Here is a 15,553-nt window from a genome sequence, read left to right on the forward strand (position 1 = left end):
ATATATATTAATGCCTTATAGAAATGACAAAGTAGAGGCATTATTTTATTTTTAAGATTAGTCCTAAAGCAGCAACAAAATTAAATATTTCTAACATAATTCTTGCTTAAGTTGGAGTTAGTATTGCTATGGTGAAATTGACTTTTTATTTCTAAAAAAGTAATCTAACAGAGAACTTTAGTTTTAAGTAGGCTTTCATTCTTCTTCCAATGACTTAAAAATGTAGAATGTTTCCCAAAAGTGAAAAATAAAAATATACATAGTTTAGTTACAATACTAAGAAAATTCAGTATATCTCCATTAACGTCAAGGATGTTGAATAAAACAGACATTTTCTAAAAACAATTAATGCAAAGTTTCTAGACAAAATCAGGTTAAAACTGCTCTTCAAGAACAATAAAATAACTTCTGTAAGTCAGTATTTTCATGTCTGGGCGAATGTTGGAACTATTTGGGTAGATAGTTTTAATAAACTTTTCTAGACAGAACAATGTTTCAGAATAAAAACAAGTGGTTAACACTACTGAGTACCTCCAGGTAGACCCAAAGCAAGTATTCCTTGTCCGCAGGCAACAGATCACATGAAACAACAGTCGTTCCCTGCCCCTGCCCCCAATGCCAAACATATATAAAGTTTTCTAAATTATCTAGATATTAAATATCAGAAGACTGTATGACAATATAGCTATACATATTCTATATATTTTGCTATAAAAGAATTAATGTATGCTTCTAGGTAGAACATATTAGAAATAAACAAAAATACTTCCCAAAGCAATAAACCAATTTGAACACAATTGCGAGCAACTTACTTTGTCAACAGGACTTGGTAATGGGGCATGGATGACACTGAAAAGTAAAATTTAGAATTTTTATCTAATTTCCTGTCAGAGGAAACTGTTTGAGAGTACCCGAGTATCTTATGCCCCAAAGTTGTCACATTTACCTTCATGTAATTCTTAAGACTATGAATTATAGTACAATTCAACATAAGCATATAGAATTCTTAAGAAACAAAGTGATGAATTAGCTTTTATCAATGTATTTCTAAAAACAACTTCAAAATTAAACAATTATTAAATGCTTCCTGGGTACCCACTATTTAATAAGAGCAGCAGAGTATGCCTTGGTTATAAAATCTGTATGGAAAAGAAGCATTTGTAAAATTAATCCATTTTCTGTTCTGGAGTGTGTAAATTAAAGTTTTTTAAGCCCAAACATTCCCATAAAGACGATCTTTGAAAGCAACTTCCACTGGAAAGAACTGCATGGTTTGGAAACTTGTTCCGGTGGAGAACAACTTTAGCTAATCAAAGAGCAATAAGGCTCTTCTCCACCCAGCCATGTCACTCTAACAGGATGTATTAAAGTAAACACAGTGTATTGCTTTTAAAGATGACCTAAGCCATATTAATTGGTCCCAACTGCCTTCTTAGCCTTAACATTTTACTGACAAAGAGGGAGTATAGTAGCAAGTAAGTATGCATGTTAAATGCATACTGATCGGATCTAATTTCCATCTCAGCTCACCAGCTATGTAGTATCAAGCAAACTGCCTAAACACTATCAGTTTCACCCTCCGATCCATCAAGTAGATTTAAAAAAAAGATAAATTCAATAGGGTTATTATGAGAAGTAAATATATTTATATAAATAAGGAACAGAACAGCTAAGGAGGTCCAGATACCTACATCCTGGGCAGGTGCTGGGAGTGAGGAGAAGCAGCACAGAACAAGGATGCCACCCACAATCCCTACACGTTGTTTATAGCTCCACTCCCTACGGCAGTGGTTCTCAACCTGCAGTTCGCAACCCTTTTGAGGGTTGAATGACACTTTCACAGGGGTCACCTCATTCATAACAGTAACAAAATGACAGTTATGAAGTAGCAATAAAAATAATTTTACGGTTGTGGGGAATCACCACAACATGAGTTGTATTAAAGGGTCACGGCATTAGGAAGGTTGAGAACCACTACCCTCGAGGTTAGCGATGTTCAACTTAAAGAGTGGGTGAAATTAGTCCAAGAGTGGATAAAGATCCTAGCTTCACCTGCTCAATCATGTATAAGCTGCTGAGAAATGGATGTAGCACAACTGAAAAATCAGGGATCATCATTCAGATCCCACTCGAGTAACTGCAAACACTCTACAAGTTATTCCAAGTCAGTGAGTTCATGTACACAAAAATCTTGGGAAAACTGTAGTCCGAGGTACTAGTACCCACTTCCCTCCTGAGCACCAATTTATAACCTTCAGAGACTTCCAATGAGCCCATACTATACTACTTGGATTCTAAGTCTGTGTTCTCCTAGCTGGCTGAGACACACAGGGGGAGGAACTGCTACTAACAATTCTTCATCTCTAGACTCGAGCCTATTACAAGGCTCTAGCAAATTTACCTTTGTTAAGTGTTCAATGTAGGTTTTAAAATATTATTTACAATTTAAATATTTCTTCTCTACTACATAAAAATGAAATAAACATTTAAGACGTATCTGTTTCATTTTACTGGTTATACAAATTAAACATATTAAGGAAAATGTGAGGAAATAAAGGAAACAATGACCAGTGTCAGCATCCAGAGGGAACCGTTTTGAGGATATAGTCTCTCTGCAGATTTGCACATAGAAAGAGATGAAAAAGTCTAAATAGAAGCTGTTAGTACTAACAGATTAGTTAAAATCCATTTTTCTCAGTGACTCAAGTGCAAAATCTTTTGTTCTCATGAAAATATGGTTAATACCAAACTTGACCAATGGTTACCATGGATGACGGAGCTGTTGCTTACGGGGCAATGAGTTTAAGTTAATGTGGTGGAATGATTTGGAGAAAGATATCAATAATGGTTGTACTGTACAACATGAAGCATATCGTCAATAGCTCTGAAGTATACATGTAGAAGTTGTTGAATGGAAGAATGTTTTGTTGTGTACATTTTTGCCACAATTAGGGAAAATTATATGAATAACAATGAGTATAAGGAAGAAGAAATATTCTAGAATTGACTGTCATGATAATTGTATAACTCTTCTTGATATGACTGAATTATTGAATTGCATGACATGTGAACGAAGTGGTAAAACTATTAGAAAAAAAGAAGATATGGTTAACAAATGAAAAGGCTCAAAAGTTTAACAAATAATTTCATAAGTGATATATATTTGTATTTTGTAAATTAGCTTTATTTTAGATGGGTGTATTTTTTAAATTATGAAAGGGGGCATGCCCCCAAAGTCTAATAATATAAGAGAATTCAGAGGAAAAAAATAAACAGCTATGTAGAGTTAGGCCAAAGGATTATAGGTAATTTCTCTCTCATTAAACATTTTTTGTGTGTGCAACATAATAAAAATCTAGGAAGAAAAATGGCTTATTTTTTGAGAACTGCTCGTTGAGGATCTTTAAACACATTAAATTGAACAGAATCAGGAGCCAGGGCATGAGAGAGATAGGTGGACTTCCCAGCCCACAGTAGAAGTAAACTGAGTGCTTTGGGGCAGAAGACTAGCTTACAGAGTGATTTGCTGACCCAGAGTTGGAGCTGAGTGCCTCTGGGCGCTAAAGTTAGGGAACTTGGTTCAGAGACTCATAGAGCTGGAGCTATCTGAGTTACAGCAAACTGTGGGAATTTATTAGCAACCCTGAAAGAACTCTGAGACACACAGCCTGATGCACAACTATATCCTAAGCATTTCTTACCTGCATTATAACATGTAACTTCTATAATGAACCTTTGAATCGTGAAAAGATAAAATATTCTAAGCCTTTAAAAAAAGCACTAAATTCCACACACACAATGAATATTTAGCTACAAATGATTCTGGCACATCTCAAAGCACCTTAATTGCCATTACATATTACATTACAATAACAGAAACCGTGCACATTCATCACATGCTTATTATATGCCAGACACTGTGCCAGGCTCTTTACATGCACAATCCTATCTAATTCTCATAAAGCTCCTGTTCAATAGGCACCAAATTGTCTTCATTTCTCAAATGAGGAAAGTGAGGCTTGACCAAGTCACAGAATATGTGGAATCAGACTTTGAACCAGTTTCTCACCGCCCTCAAGTTGATAATGATTCACAGGGAGCACATAGGGCAGAGGAGATAGGCTTCCATGGATTTCAAAAGATGCAAACCTTTACAGGAGCAGAAAGCCCCAACTCTCTCCTGCAGAGCAGCTCATGGGTTCCAGCTACCCACTTTGCAATTAGCATACCAATGTATAAACCATTACCTCACAGGGGCTCCTTTATTTTTAAAATTAATTTATTTTTAATTATTTTATTGTGACTCATACAACTCTTATCACAATCCACACATACATCAATTGTGTAAAGCACACTCATTGCCTTCATCATTCTCAAAACTCTCGCTTTCCACTTGGGCTCCTGGAATCAGCTCCTCATTTTTCTTAGGCCCCCCTCCCTCATGAGCCCTTGATAATTTATAAATTATTAATTCATCATATCTTACAGGGCTCCTTTAAACCAAACACTTTCTCCTTCCCTTCTCCCCTCCCTCCCTCCCTTCCTCAATGCTATCCAGTGGAAAGACACAAAGTGGCCCCATAGGACAGAAGAGAACTGAACTGTCTCTGTGGATTTCCTAGACTGTAGTTATGAATTACACACCCCGAAAGACATTACTGATTTTCCTTCATCTTTACATAAGTGCCTATCCAAAAGTAACTTTCTGCCGAAAACAGCCGGATGATGTACAATGAAACTATAACATTTTCAATGACGCCAAGGTTCAGCCAAGGAAACTTGCTGATGCTGTCTAGTAAGTGTCAACCCAGGATTGGTAGTTCAAAACTACCAGTCGCTCATCCAGAGAAAGATAAGGCTGCCTGCTCCCAGAAAGATTTCCAGTCTCACTAGGATCACTATACGTCAAAAGAAAGTTGATGGAAGTGGCTTAAGTTCAGGCACATAGGAAAAAATAGCCAAAAAACAAACAACGATAAGTAAATGGACAAGGAAGAGTAATGTGGAAACAAGGGGATCAGGATATCTTTCACTGAAGCACACTAAAATAACTCACAAGCCATACTGGACAGTCTGAGAACACAAATGATGACGTATGTAACTGCTCAGGCCTTTTGAATCCCTGAAACAAAAATCTTATTAAGAAATACAAACATCGGGAGGGGGGGGGGGGAAGAGGACCTGATGCAAGGGGCTTAAGTGGAGAGCAAATGCCTTGAGAATGATTGGGGCAGGGAATGTATGGATGTGCTTTATACAATTGATGTATGTATATGTATGGATTGTGGTAAGAGTTGTATGAGTCCCTAATAAAATGTAAAAGAAGAAAAGAGAAAAAAATGATTAGGGCAAAGACTGTACAGATGTGCTTTATACAACTGATCTATGTATATGCATGAACTGTGAAAAGAATTGTATGAGCCCCAATAAATTGTTAAAATTTAAAAAAAAAAGAAAATGATTAGGGCAAAGAATGTACAGATGTGCTTTATACAATTGATGTATGTATATGTAAGGATTGTGATAAGAGTTGTATGAGCCCCTAATAAAACGTGTAAAAAAAAAAGAAAGAAATACAAACATCGGGGGTAGTGGGGAGGGAGGGGAAAAAAAAAAGAGGACCTGATGCAAAGGGCTTAAATGGAGAGCAAATGCTTTGACAATGACTGGGGCAGGGAATGTGCAGATGTGCTTTATACAATTGATGTATGTATATATATGGATTGTGATAAGAGTTGTATGAGCCCCTAATAAAATGTTTAAAAAAGAAATACAAACATCTAGATTTTCATTACAGCATTTGTTGACTCAGCTACATTTATGAGCATTTATAAAATCTTAACTTGACTCAGAAAAGTTACATGAAAGTTACTAAGGTTTGTTGCAATTTTTTGATTTTGCATTTGAGTCACAGAAAACAGATTTTAAGCATCTGTTAATACCAATTATCTCTATTTATGAAATTATATTTTTAAAAGTAAACAGATTAATATTTTAATTTTGAAATGTTTTACAATTTCTTTTTCTTCAGATATATTTAAGGCTGAAAAAAAATAATAGTTGCTTCTACATAAAACAGTGATGCTAAAGACAGAATAATAAAAAAAAAAAGCAGATCATCATAGTAATCGAAGGCCTTCTCTTTCCTTCCCTACTCACTACTCTATTCTGTCTTCAGCTTACGCTTCTCTCAACCTTTTGCCCTCAGGTTTTTGTCTCTGCTTAAGAAAGACAAGAGTGCATTGGCTATAGAAACTATCTTCAAGGTTTTCCCTTAAAAATAAAAAAAACATTGAATTTTAATAATCACTCAGCATCCCCCAACACTGCATAACAATTTGTTAAAGGTTCAAGATCGTTCTGACATTTATATTTATGAGCAATTTCCCCCTTTTAAGTTCTGTCTGCCTCTAAGTGGCCTCCCACTTATTTCATACAAAAAATTTGGGGGCAACCTCCAAATATTTCCAATTTAAAAAACTACTAACTAAATCCTCAAGAACCAATAAGACAGGAGACTGTCATTATCTTTCTAGACAAGCACAATTTTAAGAACGGTTTACATGAAATACAGAATAAAAAGTATTGAGTTCATTATTACTGACCAATAGTTTAAACAACCCCCATATATTTTAACAAACACATAATTTTCAAAATGTACACTGCAAAGTCAAACTTAGAAACAAGATAATCTCTGCCTCCTTATAGATGATTGCTTATTAGAATCACAACAAATGACACGCAGTTAAAGAGTGTATTAAATTCACAGTTTTCAACAATGTTAAAATATTCCTAAAGTATTACTAGTACCATCAAGAATATTTTTACCAAAAAAAGAAAAAGAATATTTTTAACAAGGCTATTAACCCCAAAACTTCCTATCATCGCACCAAATCATACTCACTCTGAGCGGAGGCGAGCTTCCATACCGTCTGGTAGAAAAAGTTTTATTGTGGAAACAATACACCCATGGGTTACTGGTAGAAACAAACAAAATAGATGAAAATAATTGTTTAAAAGTATTATGCTCCATACCTTTTATATCTAAACATATTTTATGCTTAAATGTAGTAAATTCCAAAAGAAAATCAATCTGGTGCCTTAATGACAACATTCATTACTCAGGAGAAATTCATCTCTGTCCAGAATGAGTCTACTCACATAGCAGGATACAGAAAGAACTGTTTTGAAAGGTGTGCAACCTTCAACTCTAGATTCAATAGAGAGCCAGTTGAATATATAAAAATTACCTATAACTGAGAGAGAAAGCATTTTCCCCACCTGTTAACTTCTGTTTCCCAATTTAAAATACAGCTCCTAGTCCTACTTCTCCTGTCCTGAACCTTTAATTCCTTTACATGCCTTCCAGAAAACTCTGAATATTTTGGAATATGTCAGTCAACCTCTATTTTATAGAAAATCAAAACCTCAGACAAATGAAACTGCCTCAATAACTTCTACTATTAGGTGTCTCAAATTCTCAGTTTAGTTTTTCAAATTTTTGTTTTCTTTGATGGTTGCTTCTCTACCAGGCACCCCAAACACCTTTGCATAATATTATACCAGATACTCTGTAGGCAATTTTTAAACTTTGCCTATTCTTCCTTGTCCTACTAAAGATTTAAAAAGACAAGAGAAGCCCTAGTGGAAAAGAGGTTAAGGCCTCAGCTGCTAACCTAAGATTCCCCTTCTGTCACGGATGCTCTTAACCGCGTGTCTGCACAATCAATCATTCTTTATCTTCCAGATGCAGCCATTCTGCTGCTTTCATCCAAGTTCATATCTGACCAGTATTCCCAGAGAACCCTGGACCTACTTCTTATTATAATGAGTACAGAGCATGGTGACTTTCACTTACATACTGTCTCTCGCCAGATAAAGTTAGCACTTGTACAAGGGGGCCAGCAAGGATTGGTTGCTTTTTAATTTTTAACATTAGCAAAGAATCAAATACTCAATACCAAGCTAATCAATCTTTACTATGAAAAAAATGTTAGTCTCTACAAAAGTTAAATAAAGACTTTTCATATGACTTAGGTATATACATTACCATATGACTTAGGGATATATTCCTAAAGAATTGAAAAAAAATGTTAAAAGACAAATGGATACCAACATTCGTGGCAATATTTATAATAGTCAAAAAGCGGAAACAACCTAAATGTCTATCAATAGATGAATGGATAAATAAATGCAGTACATACATACTATGGGACATTAATCAACCATAACCCGAAACAAAGTTCTGATGCATGCTATGACATAAACGAACACTGAAAACATCATGCTAAGTGAAGAAGGTCACAAAATGGCAAATGTGCTATGGGATCCCACTTACATGAGACAGCTAGAATAGGCAAATGCAGAGACCAATATTTACAAGTCATTGCCGGTGGAAGAGAAAGGGAAGGTATTAAAAGGCGCTGAATTGCTGTTACAGGTGGCAGAAAATTTGGAAACAAATGTGATAATGGTTGCACAAATTGGTGAATGTAGTTAGCATCACTGACTCAATACACAAAAAATTACTGAAATGGAAAATGCCCTGTTACATACAAGGGAGTGTCGCCTGAAAGAGAATGGGAAAAGCCCCACTGGGCAGAGCTTTCGAGTACACATTGTCGCCGCTGGGCGAGCATTTAGCAACTTGCTCAGTGCACCCAGTGGCTTCACCTTAGAAGGTTCTCGCTGGTCACACTGAATTTTATCCTGAAACCTGGTTTGCTCGAACCTTGTTTTTTGTGATGACTGATTTAAAAGAACAGAGTACAGCTGTGAAATTTTGTTTGCTGCTCTGGATAATTGCCACAGAAAATGTTGTGATGTTGAACACACCTTACAAGGACAGCGTTATGGGGAAAATCTCAATTGTACAAGTGGTTTTCCTTTCAAAAATGGTGAAATGTTGCTAGATGACAAACCTTGTTTGCTGACTTGTAGTGCATTTGGAGTTTGTTCCACAGGGTCAGACTGCTAATCAAACTTTCTATTTAGAGGTTCTGAAAAGATTGGGTAACCATGTGTGACAAAAAAAGCCTGCTTTGTGGCAGACAGGTGACTGGTTTTGCCACAACAATGCACCTGCTCACGCTGTGCACCCGTTTTTTGGCAAAAAATAGTACACCTCTCTTGCCCCACGCACCTTACTCACCTGACCTCACTCCATGGGACTTCTTTTTGTTTCCTCGAATGAAGAGGGACAAGAAAGGACAGCACTTTGATGACATAGAAGAGGTGAAGGGAAAAATGAGGGTGGTGCTATCAGCATTCAAACACATGAGTTTGAAAAATGTTTCCAAGAATGGAATCTCAGCTTTGACAAATGTATTTTAAGTGTAACAGAAAGTACTGTGAAGGTGATAAGGTTGTTATATAAAAAAGTTTAAATATATAGCTTTTGAGAAAAACAATTCCTTTTTTTTAAAGGGGGACAAGGGGGAACTTTTGTGTACTGTGTTTCCCCGAAAATAGGACAGTGTCTTATATTTATTTTTCCTCAAGAATACACACTATGGCTTATTTTCAGGGGATGTATTATAAGTATGGTAAAACAATCTACATTTATTCAAATATAGTTAAGTCATCTTCATGTTCTGGAGCCTGGATCCACGGTGCTGAGTAAAACAGCAGTCACAGCTTCCCTTCTCCCCCCCTGAGGACACACAATACCCAGAGCAGAGCGTCCTGCTCCTCGCTTCACTGAGGATAATTTACTTTCACTGCCTCTGTCTCCATCTATGCCTGTCCGTCTTCGTGACTGCTCTGCGCTGGTAACCTGCAGGGCCACGTCTATCAATATGCCGTATTTTGGGGTATGGCTTATATTGCACAAATGCTTAGAAATCTTGCTACGGTTTTATTTTATGGGATGTCTTATTTCCGTGTATGTCTTACGGGATATATATATATATATATATATATATATATATATATATATATATGATAACAAATTTAAAACAAAAATGCCTAGCTAATATTTTACAGCTTCCCTTACTGAGTAATAAAAATGTTGCTTACTTTAAGAACGATAAAGTTTGTCTCCACTGAAATATCTCAAAGCCCCCCACCTCCCTGGAAAACCAAAACACAACCCCATAACATTAAGTTGATTCCGCCTAATAATGACACAAGACAGAGTACAATCATCCCTTTGGTTTTGAACTGCTGGCATTGCGGTCAGCAGTCTAAAGCAGAATCCATTAAGCTACCAATATTCCAGAGAGCCAGGAAAGGGCAGATTAATTAATGATGGTAGCACTGTGATTAAGCACCCAGCAGCGAATCAAAAGGCTGACAGTATGAACCTCGCAGCTGCTGCACAGGAGAAAGATGCAACAGTCAGCTTCTGTAAAGACTGCCCTCTTGGAAACTCTATGGGGAAGTTCCATTCTGCTGTCCAGGGTCACTCACTGTAAGCTGGCAATGAGTTGTGGTGTTCCACAGAGATTTATTAAAAGCAGGTTACAATAAGTACAGAAGCACAATAAGAAGCTCCAGCAATGCTAACATTTTACCAATATACTTATATTGAATAAAGCTATCTTAAAAAGTGGAGCAAGTTACAGTATGAAACTGCAGTGACACAAGTTATAGCTTGTGGAGCAGTAAGTCAGAAATTCTTTTTTTGGTTTTTTGGAATCAGGAAGTTCTATTTACTGGTGGGCATAGGTGAGGCAGGGCACAGGGCAACTCAGGCCTTCATGAATGCAGGGACCACCACTTGTACAAGGGGTCTCAGATAGGGATGTATTTGACTCCACAGCCCTGTGCGATGAGCCAACTCAGATGAGTTATCTGCATTGAACTTGGTGAAGCCCCACTTCTTTTTTGAGATATGTATTCTTTGGCACCCAGGGAACTTGACCTTAGTTAGCCCTGAGTAAGGGCTCTATCATATGCTCTGATGATTTTGAAGCTTGATGTGGATGGACATGATGACCTGACCAATGTGGACCCTAGCCACCGTGCTTTTGGGTTTTTCTCAAAAGCACCTATCATCCCAGTTTGACGCCTAGGTTACGGGAACCTAAAATTAGCCAAAGTCATCAAAGGGCAGCAAATTGTTGTCTCCAAAATCCCTTAGGGCAGTCTATACACACTAGCCCCTAAAGGAAGAAGGGGCAGCTCAACTGGCTGCAGTAAGTCAAAAATTTTGCTGCTAAGATAGGTCACTTTCCCTCCTCCCGGGGGGACGGACAACAGAAAAGGGGGTGAAGGGAGACACCGGATAGGGCAAGATATGACAAAATAATAATTTATAAATTATCAAGGGTTCATGAGGGAGGGGGGAGCGGAGAGGGAGGGGAAAAGAGAGGACCTGATGCAAAGGGCTTAAGTGGAGAGCAAATGCTTCGAAAATTATTATGGCCATCTTGTAAAGATTGCCAGATGTACAGATGTGCTTTATACAATTGATGTATGGATTGTGATAAGAGTTGTATGAGCCCCTAAAAAAATGAACTACTCATAAAAATAAAAAAAAGATAGGTCACTTTCAAGTCCAACAAATCGAAGGATGTAAAAATCTGTAAGCTGAACCAAGGGCTAACTACCTTGGAAGTACAGGGTTGCTACACCGTTGAAAGGAGTCAGAGGTCACACCTGATGAAGCAGACAAGTCCAAAATATCTTGCCTTTACAAATATCCTCAAGACAACTAGATACATGGATGCATAGAGAGGTTATAGGTTTGACTTCCCATAAGCAAGTAGCTGAAATACAGGTGAGGAGCTGGCAAGAATGGAGCAGAATGAGAAGGAAAACTTGCTGCCATGAATCTAATTAAGCAAAGTTCTTAAAAGGCAGTTGTTCAGCAAAACCATGTGAGGCTTTAAAAAATAATGGGCATGTCCAGGTCCCATACTTAGTAATTTTCCTTCTTAGACTCTAGGCATCTGTAGGTTTACAGAGCTCTGTGGGCAATTTTGAACCACAGCCTGGGAGAGAACCCATTTTTAAATGAGCGAAAGAGACGTCCCTATCACTAAGAAGGTTTCCTCAGTCACTCGGTCAGTTTGGTACAGTCTGTACTGAATCAGCTTTGATGACTTGCAGGGTTTCAGGAATCAAAACAGTACTTGGCCCTGAGCCGAGCACTTTATGTACATTCTTTGGATGTTCCCACAACCATCCATGGACAGTGTTGATAGTGATTTCCATTTTTTAAGGTGAGGAAACTAAAGCTCAGACAGGTTATAGATAGCAGTCAAATAAAAAGGGTAGTGAGTAACAAAAAGGTTTTCAAGTTCCAATCATTATATTAAGTTCCTGGGGTTAGGAGAAGGCTCCTAAACTTTTGCTAGAATAAAGTGGTAGAAGATTTTTTTGTAAAATGGTGAATGAAGATTGACGGGGGATTTATAAGTTATTCAACCAGAGTACGGATTCTGCAATGAACAAGAGACACACACTGACTGCAACATTTACAGTTGAGTGACGTAAGTGACACACTTTTCCAAAGTAGGATGAGTGCAGGGTACAACCTTGGCATGAGCAAGTCATCTGGTCCAGTGTCAGAAGATGGAGAAAGGTATCCAGGCACAGGAAACCGTGCTTAGAGGCCAGGATTGGGGGTTTGATTTTGTTAGAGGAAATAAAACTAATTCATTGCAGATGGAGCCTGAAGCAGGAGGAAGATACCAAAGAACTTACTCATAATAGGTCTTGGGCTGATAGGGACAGATATCTGTGAAGCTGACCTGGAGTGATACAGAGCTCACAGGAGTTCTGGGCAAAGTTTATCCAATTAACTGGCCCCACTTTCACAGTGATATTTTATATCTATAAAAAATTAATTCACTGCCATCAGATTGATTCTGACTCATTGTGATACTAGAAGACAGGGTAGAACTGCACCTACCTACCTGTGCATTTCCAAGACTGTAACTATAAATATATTTTCCATATTTTTATAATTGAACAAATGTGTTTTGCTGTTTAGTTTTTTATCTGATTAATAATTTTAATTGCCTATTTTATTGGTTATATTTTAAACTTTTTTGTGTCAATCGGGTGAAGATTTAAAGAGCAAATCTATTTTCCATCTACCTATTCATACATTTTGTTTCACATCACTTATTGCAGTCCTCACAAAGTAAAAATATTCCTCCCACTTCTTCCTTGTGTTTCCCATTTCTATGCTTCCTTATTTCCTAACTGTTCCTGTCTCCTGACCTGGATCCAGAGGCAAATGTGTCCCTGTGATCTCCAATGGGTGGCTGATCTAAGGAGTACATATCTCCCTAGTGTAACTCTTCACTTTATAGACCTATCTATTATTTAGCTGAAAACTGAGTCACTTGGGCAAGTTTAGGGTCATAATCTTATTATGGACTTTGAACTCCTCAGTTCTCTATCCAGCCAGTAATCCTGGCCTTTTAAAAAATGATTCTGAGATTTTGTTCTATGTTTTTTTCTCTCAGCTTTTATAAGATCTTCTAATGTGATTCCTTTAAGAGCAGCCAGTAGTGACAACAATGTACTCTCTAGTTCTTCTGGTTTCAGGATTGTGCGGGCAGAGGTTTGTGTGATCAGTTATGCTATCAGATCGTTTCCATGTACCTTTCAATGTTGATCACTCTTCTTTACTTTGGTCTGGAAGAGATCAATAGTGGCACCTTAGATAGCCATTCATATGCTTTTAAGACTCAAGCTGCTGCTCACTAAAGTAGGATGCTAAACAGTTTCTTTGTGAACTATACTGTATTGCTTAACCTTGATGGCTACTGAGACTAAGGTTCGGAGCCCATAAAAGAAATGGTATTTGGGACTGTCTATCCCTCCTAGAACGTTTTGTTTCATTAACTACTACTTTTTATTTCTTCTCAGCGTCTTTGTTGTTTTCTTTGTTCTTTTTAAAAATTCTTACAATTGATGTATGTATATGTATAAGAGTTGTATGAGCCCCTAATAAAATGTTTTTTTTTTTAAAAATTCTTTTTCAAGAGTCAAATTCCTTCACTGTTTGCCTTTTAATAATGAATTTAAGATGATCTTTTTTTTGTGATTCATCACTATCCTTTAATTATGTTTAATTTGTAACAATGAAAATACATCCTTCATATCAGATATTTACCTTACAACTCATAACAGTAGCAAAATTACAGTTACGAAGTATTAATGAAAATAATTTTATGGTTGGAAGTCACCACAACATGAGGAAGTATATTAAAGGGCCTTGGCATTATGAACCACTAAGTGGCTTACAACCTCTGTTCTAGATAAATAGGAACTCTATCTAGGCCTTGCTGTCCCACCCACGAATAAGATGATCAATTTTTATCTGACTGAAAGATATGACTGTATTTGGGCATAAAAGCCTCCTATCCCTTTCAGCATAGTTTAAAATTTTTAGTTTCTTCTTTGATCCAAGAATTATTTTGCAGCGTTGTATAAGCTCAGCAAGATTTTCAAGTGGTACAAGCTTTCAAAGCGCTGTTGAGCACAGACCAAAGTCTATAGTTATTTCTGGCCTATACTGAAACAGATAGTACGCAAATTATGGCACTGCTGTACACCAAGAACCTATATGTAAGTCAATTCTTGAAATAACATTTTAAATGATAGAAAACATTTTCTTTACCTAATTTCCTTAAAGTGGGCATAAAAGATTAAATTTTCAAATAATCCTGTAGAAATCTAGGATTACAGAAATAATATTGTACAAGTAATGTTCCTGAATTTCAGTATCATCTTCTCTACATTTGTTAAATTGTTCATCAGCTAGATAGGAAAGGATGGAAAGGGGTTTGGAAAGGGTTGTCTTCCACACGTGCCAGTCTCTTGGAGGTTTGCACATGTGCTAACATAGTAAAAGCTCCGAGAAATCCTACTTAACTTTGGCTTATTTATCATCTCCTAAATGTATCTGGAACTCTGGTAGAGCAGAGGGTTCAAAACACTGCAGTTTGAACCCACTAGCTGCTCTGTGCGAGAAAGATGAGCTTTTGTTCACGTGCAGATTTATAGTCTAAAGGGCAGCTTTAGTGTGCTCTATAGGGTTTCTATGAGTCAGAATCAAATCAATGGTAGTGGGCTGTTTTTATCTCTAACACCTACTAGTTTCTCTTTGGAAAATGCACACCAAGATGACAGGCACTCCGAGGGAAAAAACACAGTGTAATTAAATTTTGTCTTCTTTGTGGGTTACTCAGAGCCATAGGAGGTGAGATATAACAACAGAAGAGGCAGAAATGTCCACTAAAGCAGTTCCATGTTTGACCACATCCAAAGCGAGTTCTTTCATAGGGGGTAGTCAAAATTTTGCATAAAAAATACAATCTTTCCTGTTTTACAATTGTACATGGAAATGTTCAGTTTTAGCCCTAATAAAATTCGAGTATCAAACACTAAACGAGGAGACCAAAAGTTCCAATAAAAACAATAAATTGGAGTTATAATACCAGTAAAAGGATATACCTAAATATACACATGCATACACAAACCAGCAGCACCACCACGACCCATCTCTATTGTGTAAAATGTCAGAGACTGATGGCATAGCTTATCATCATAGGCAGAGTGTGTTCAGAGAAACAAAAGGAGAAACTTGCCA

At 37.0% G+C, this 15,553-nt stretch overlaps 1 protein-coding gene across 6 annotated transcripts in view; it reads right to left on the minus strand.

Annotated features, from left to right (window-relative positions):
• SLMAP (sarcolemma associated protein) overlaps positions 1 to 15,553 on the minus strand; it is a 153,764-nt gene that overhangs the window by 64,276 nt on the left and 73,935 nt on the right. For all 6 annotated transcript variants that reach the window (XM_075549998.1, XM_075549995.1, XM_075549997.1 and 3 more), the window contains exons 3-4: positions 6,905 to 6,977; positions 813 to 849 (exon numbers count right to left, since the gene is read on the minus strand). In XM_075549998.1, coding sequence (XP_075406113.1) covers positions 813 to 849; positions 6,905 to 6,977 — 110 coding nt within the window. The remainder of the gene's footprint in view (positions 1 to 812; positions 850 to 6,904; positions 6,978 to 15,553) is intronic.

This window comes from Tenrec ecaudatus, chromosome 5, assembly GCF_050624435.1.
Source record: "Tenrec ecaudatus isolate mTenEca1 chromosome 5, mTenEca1.hap1, whole genome shotgun sequence".
Lineage (NCBI taxonomy): Eukaryota > Metazoa > Chordata > Mammalia > Afrosoricida > Tenrecidae > Tenrec > Tenrec ecaudatus.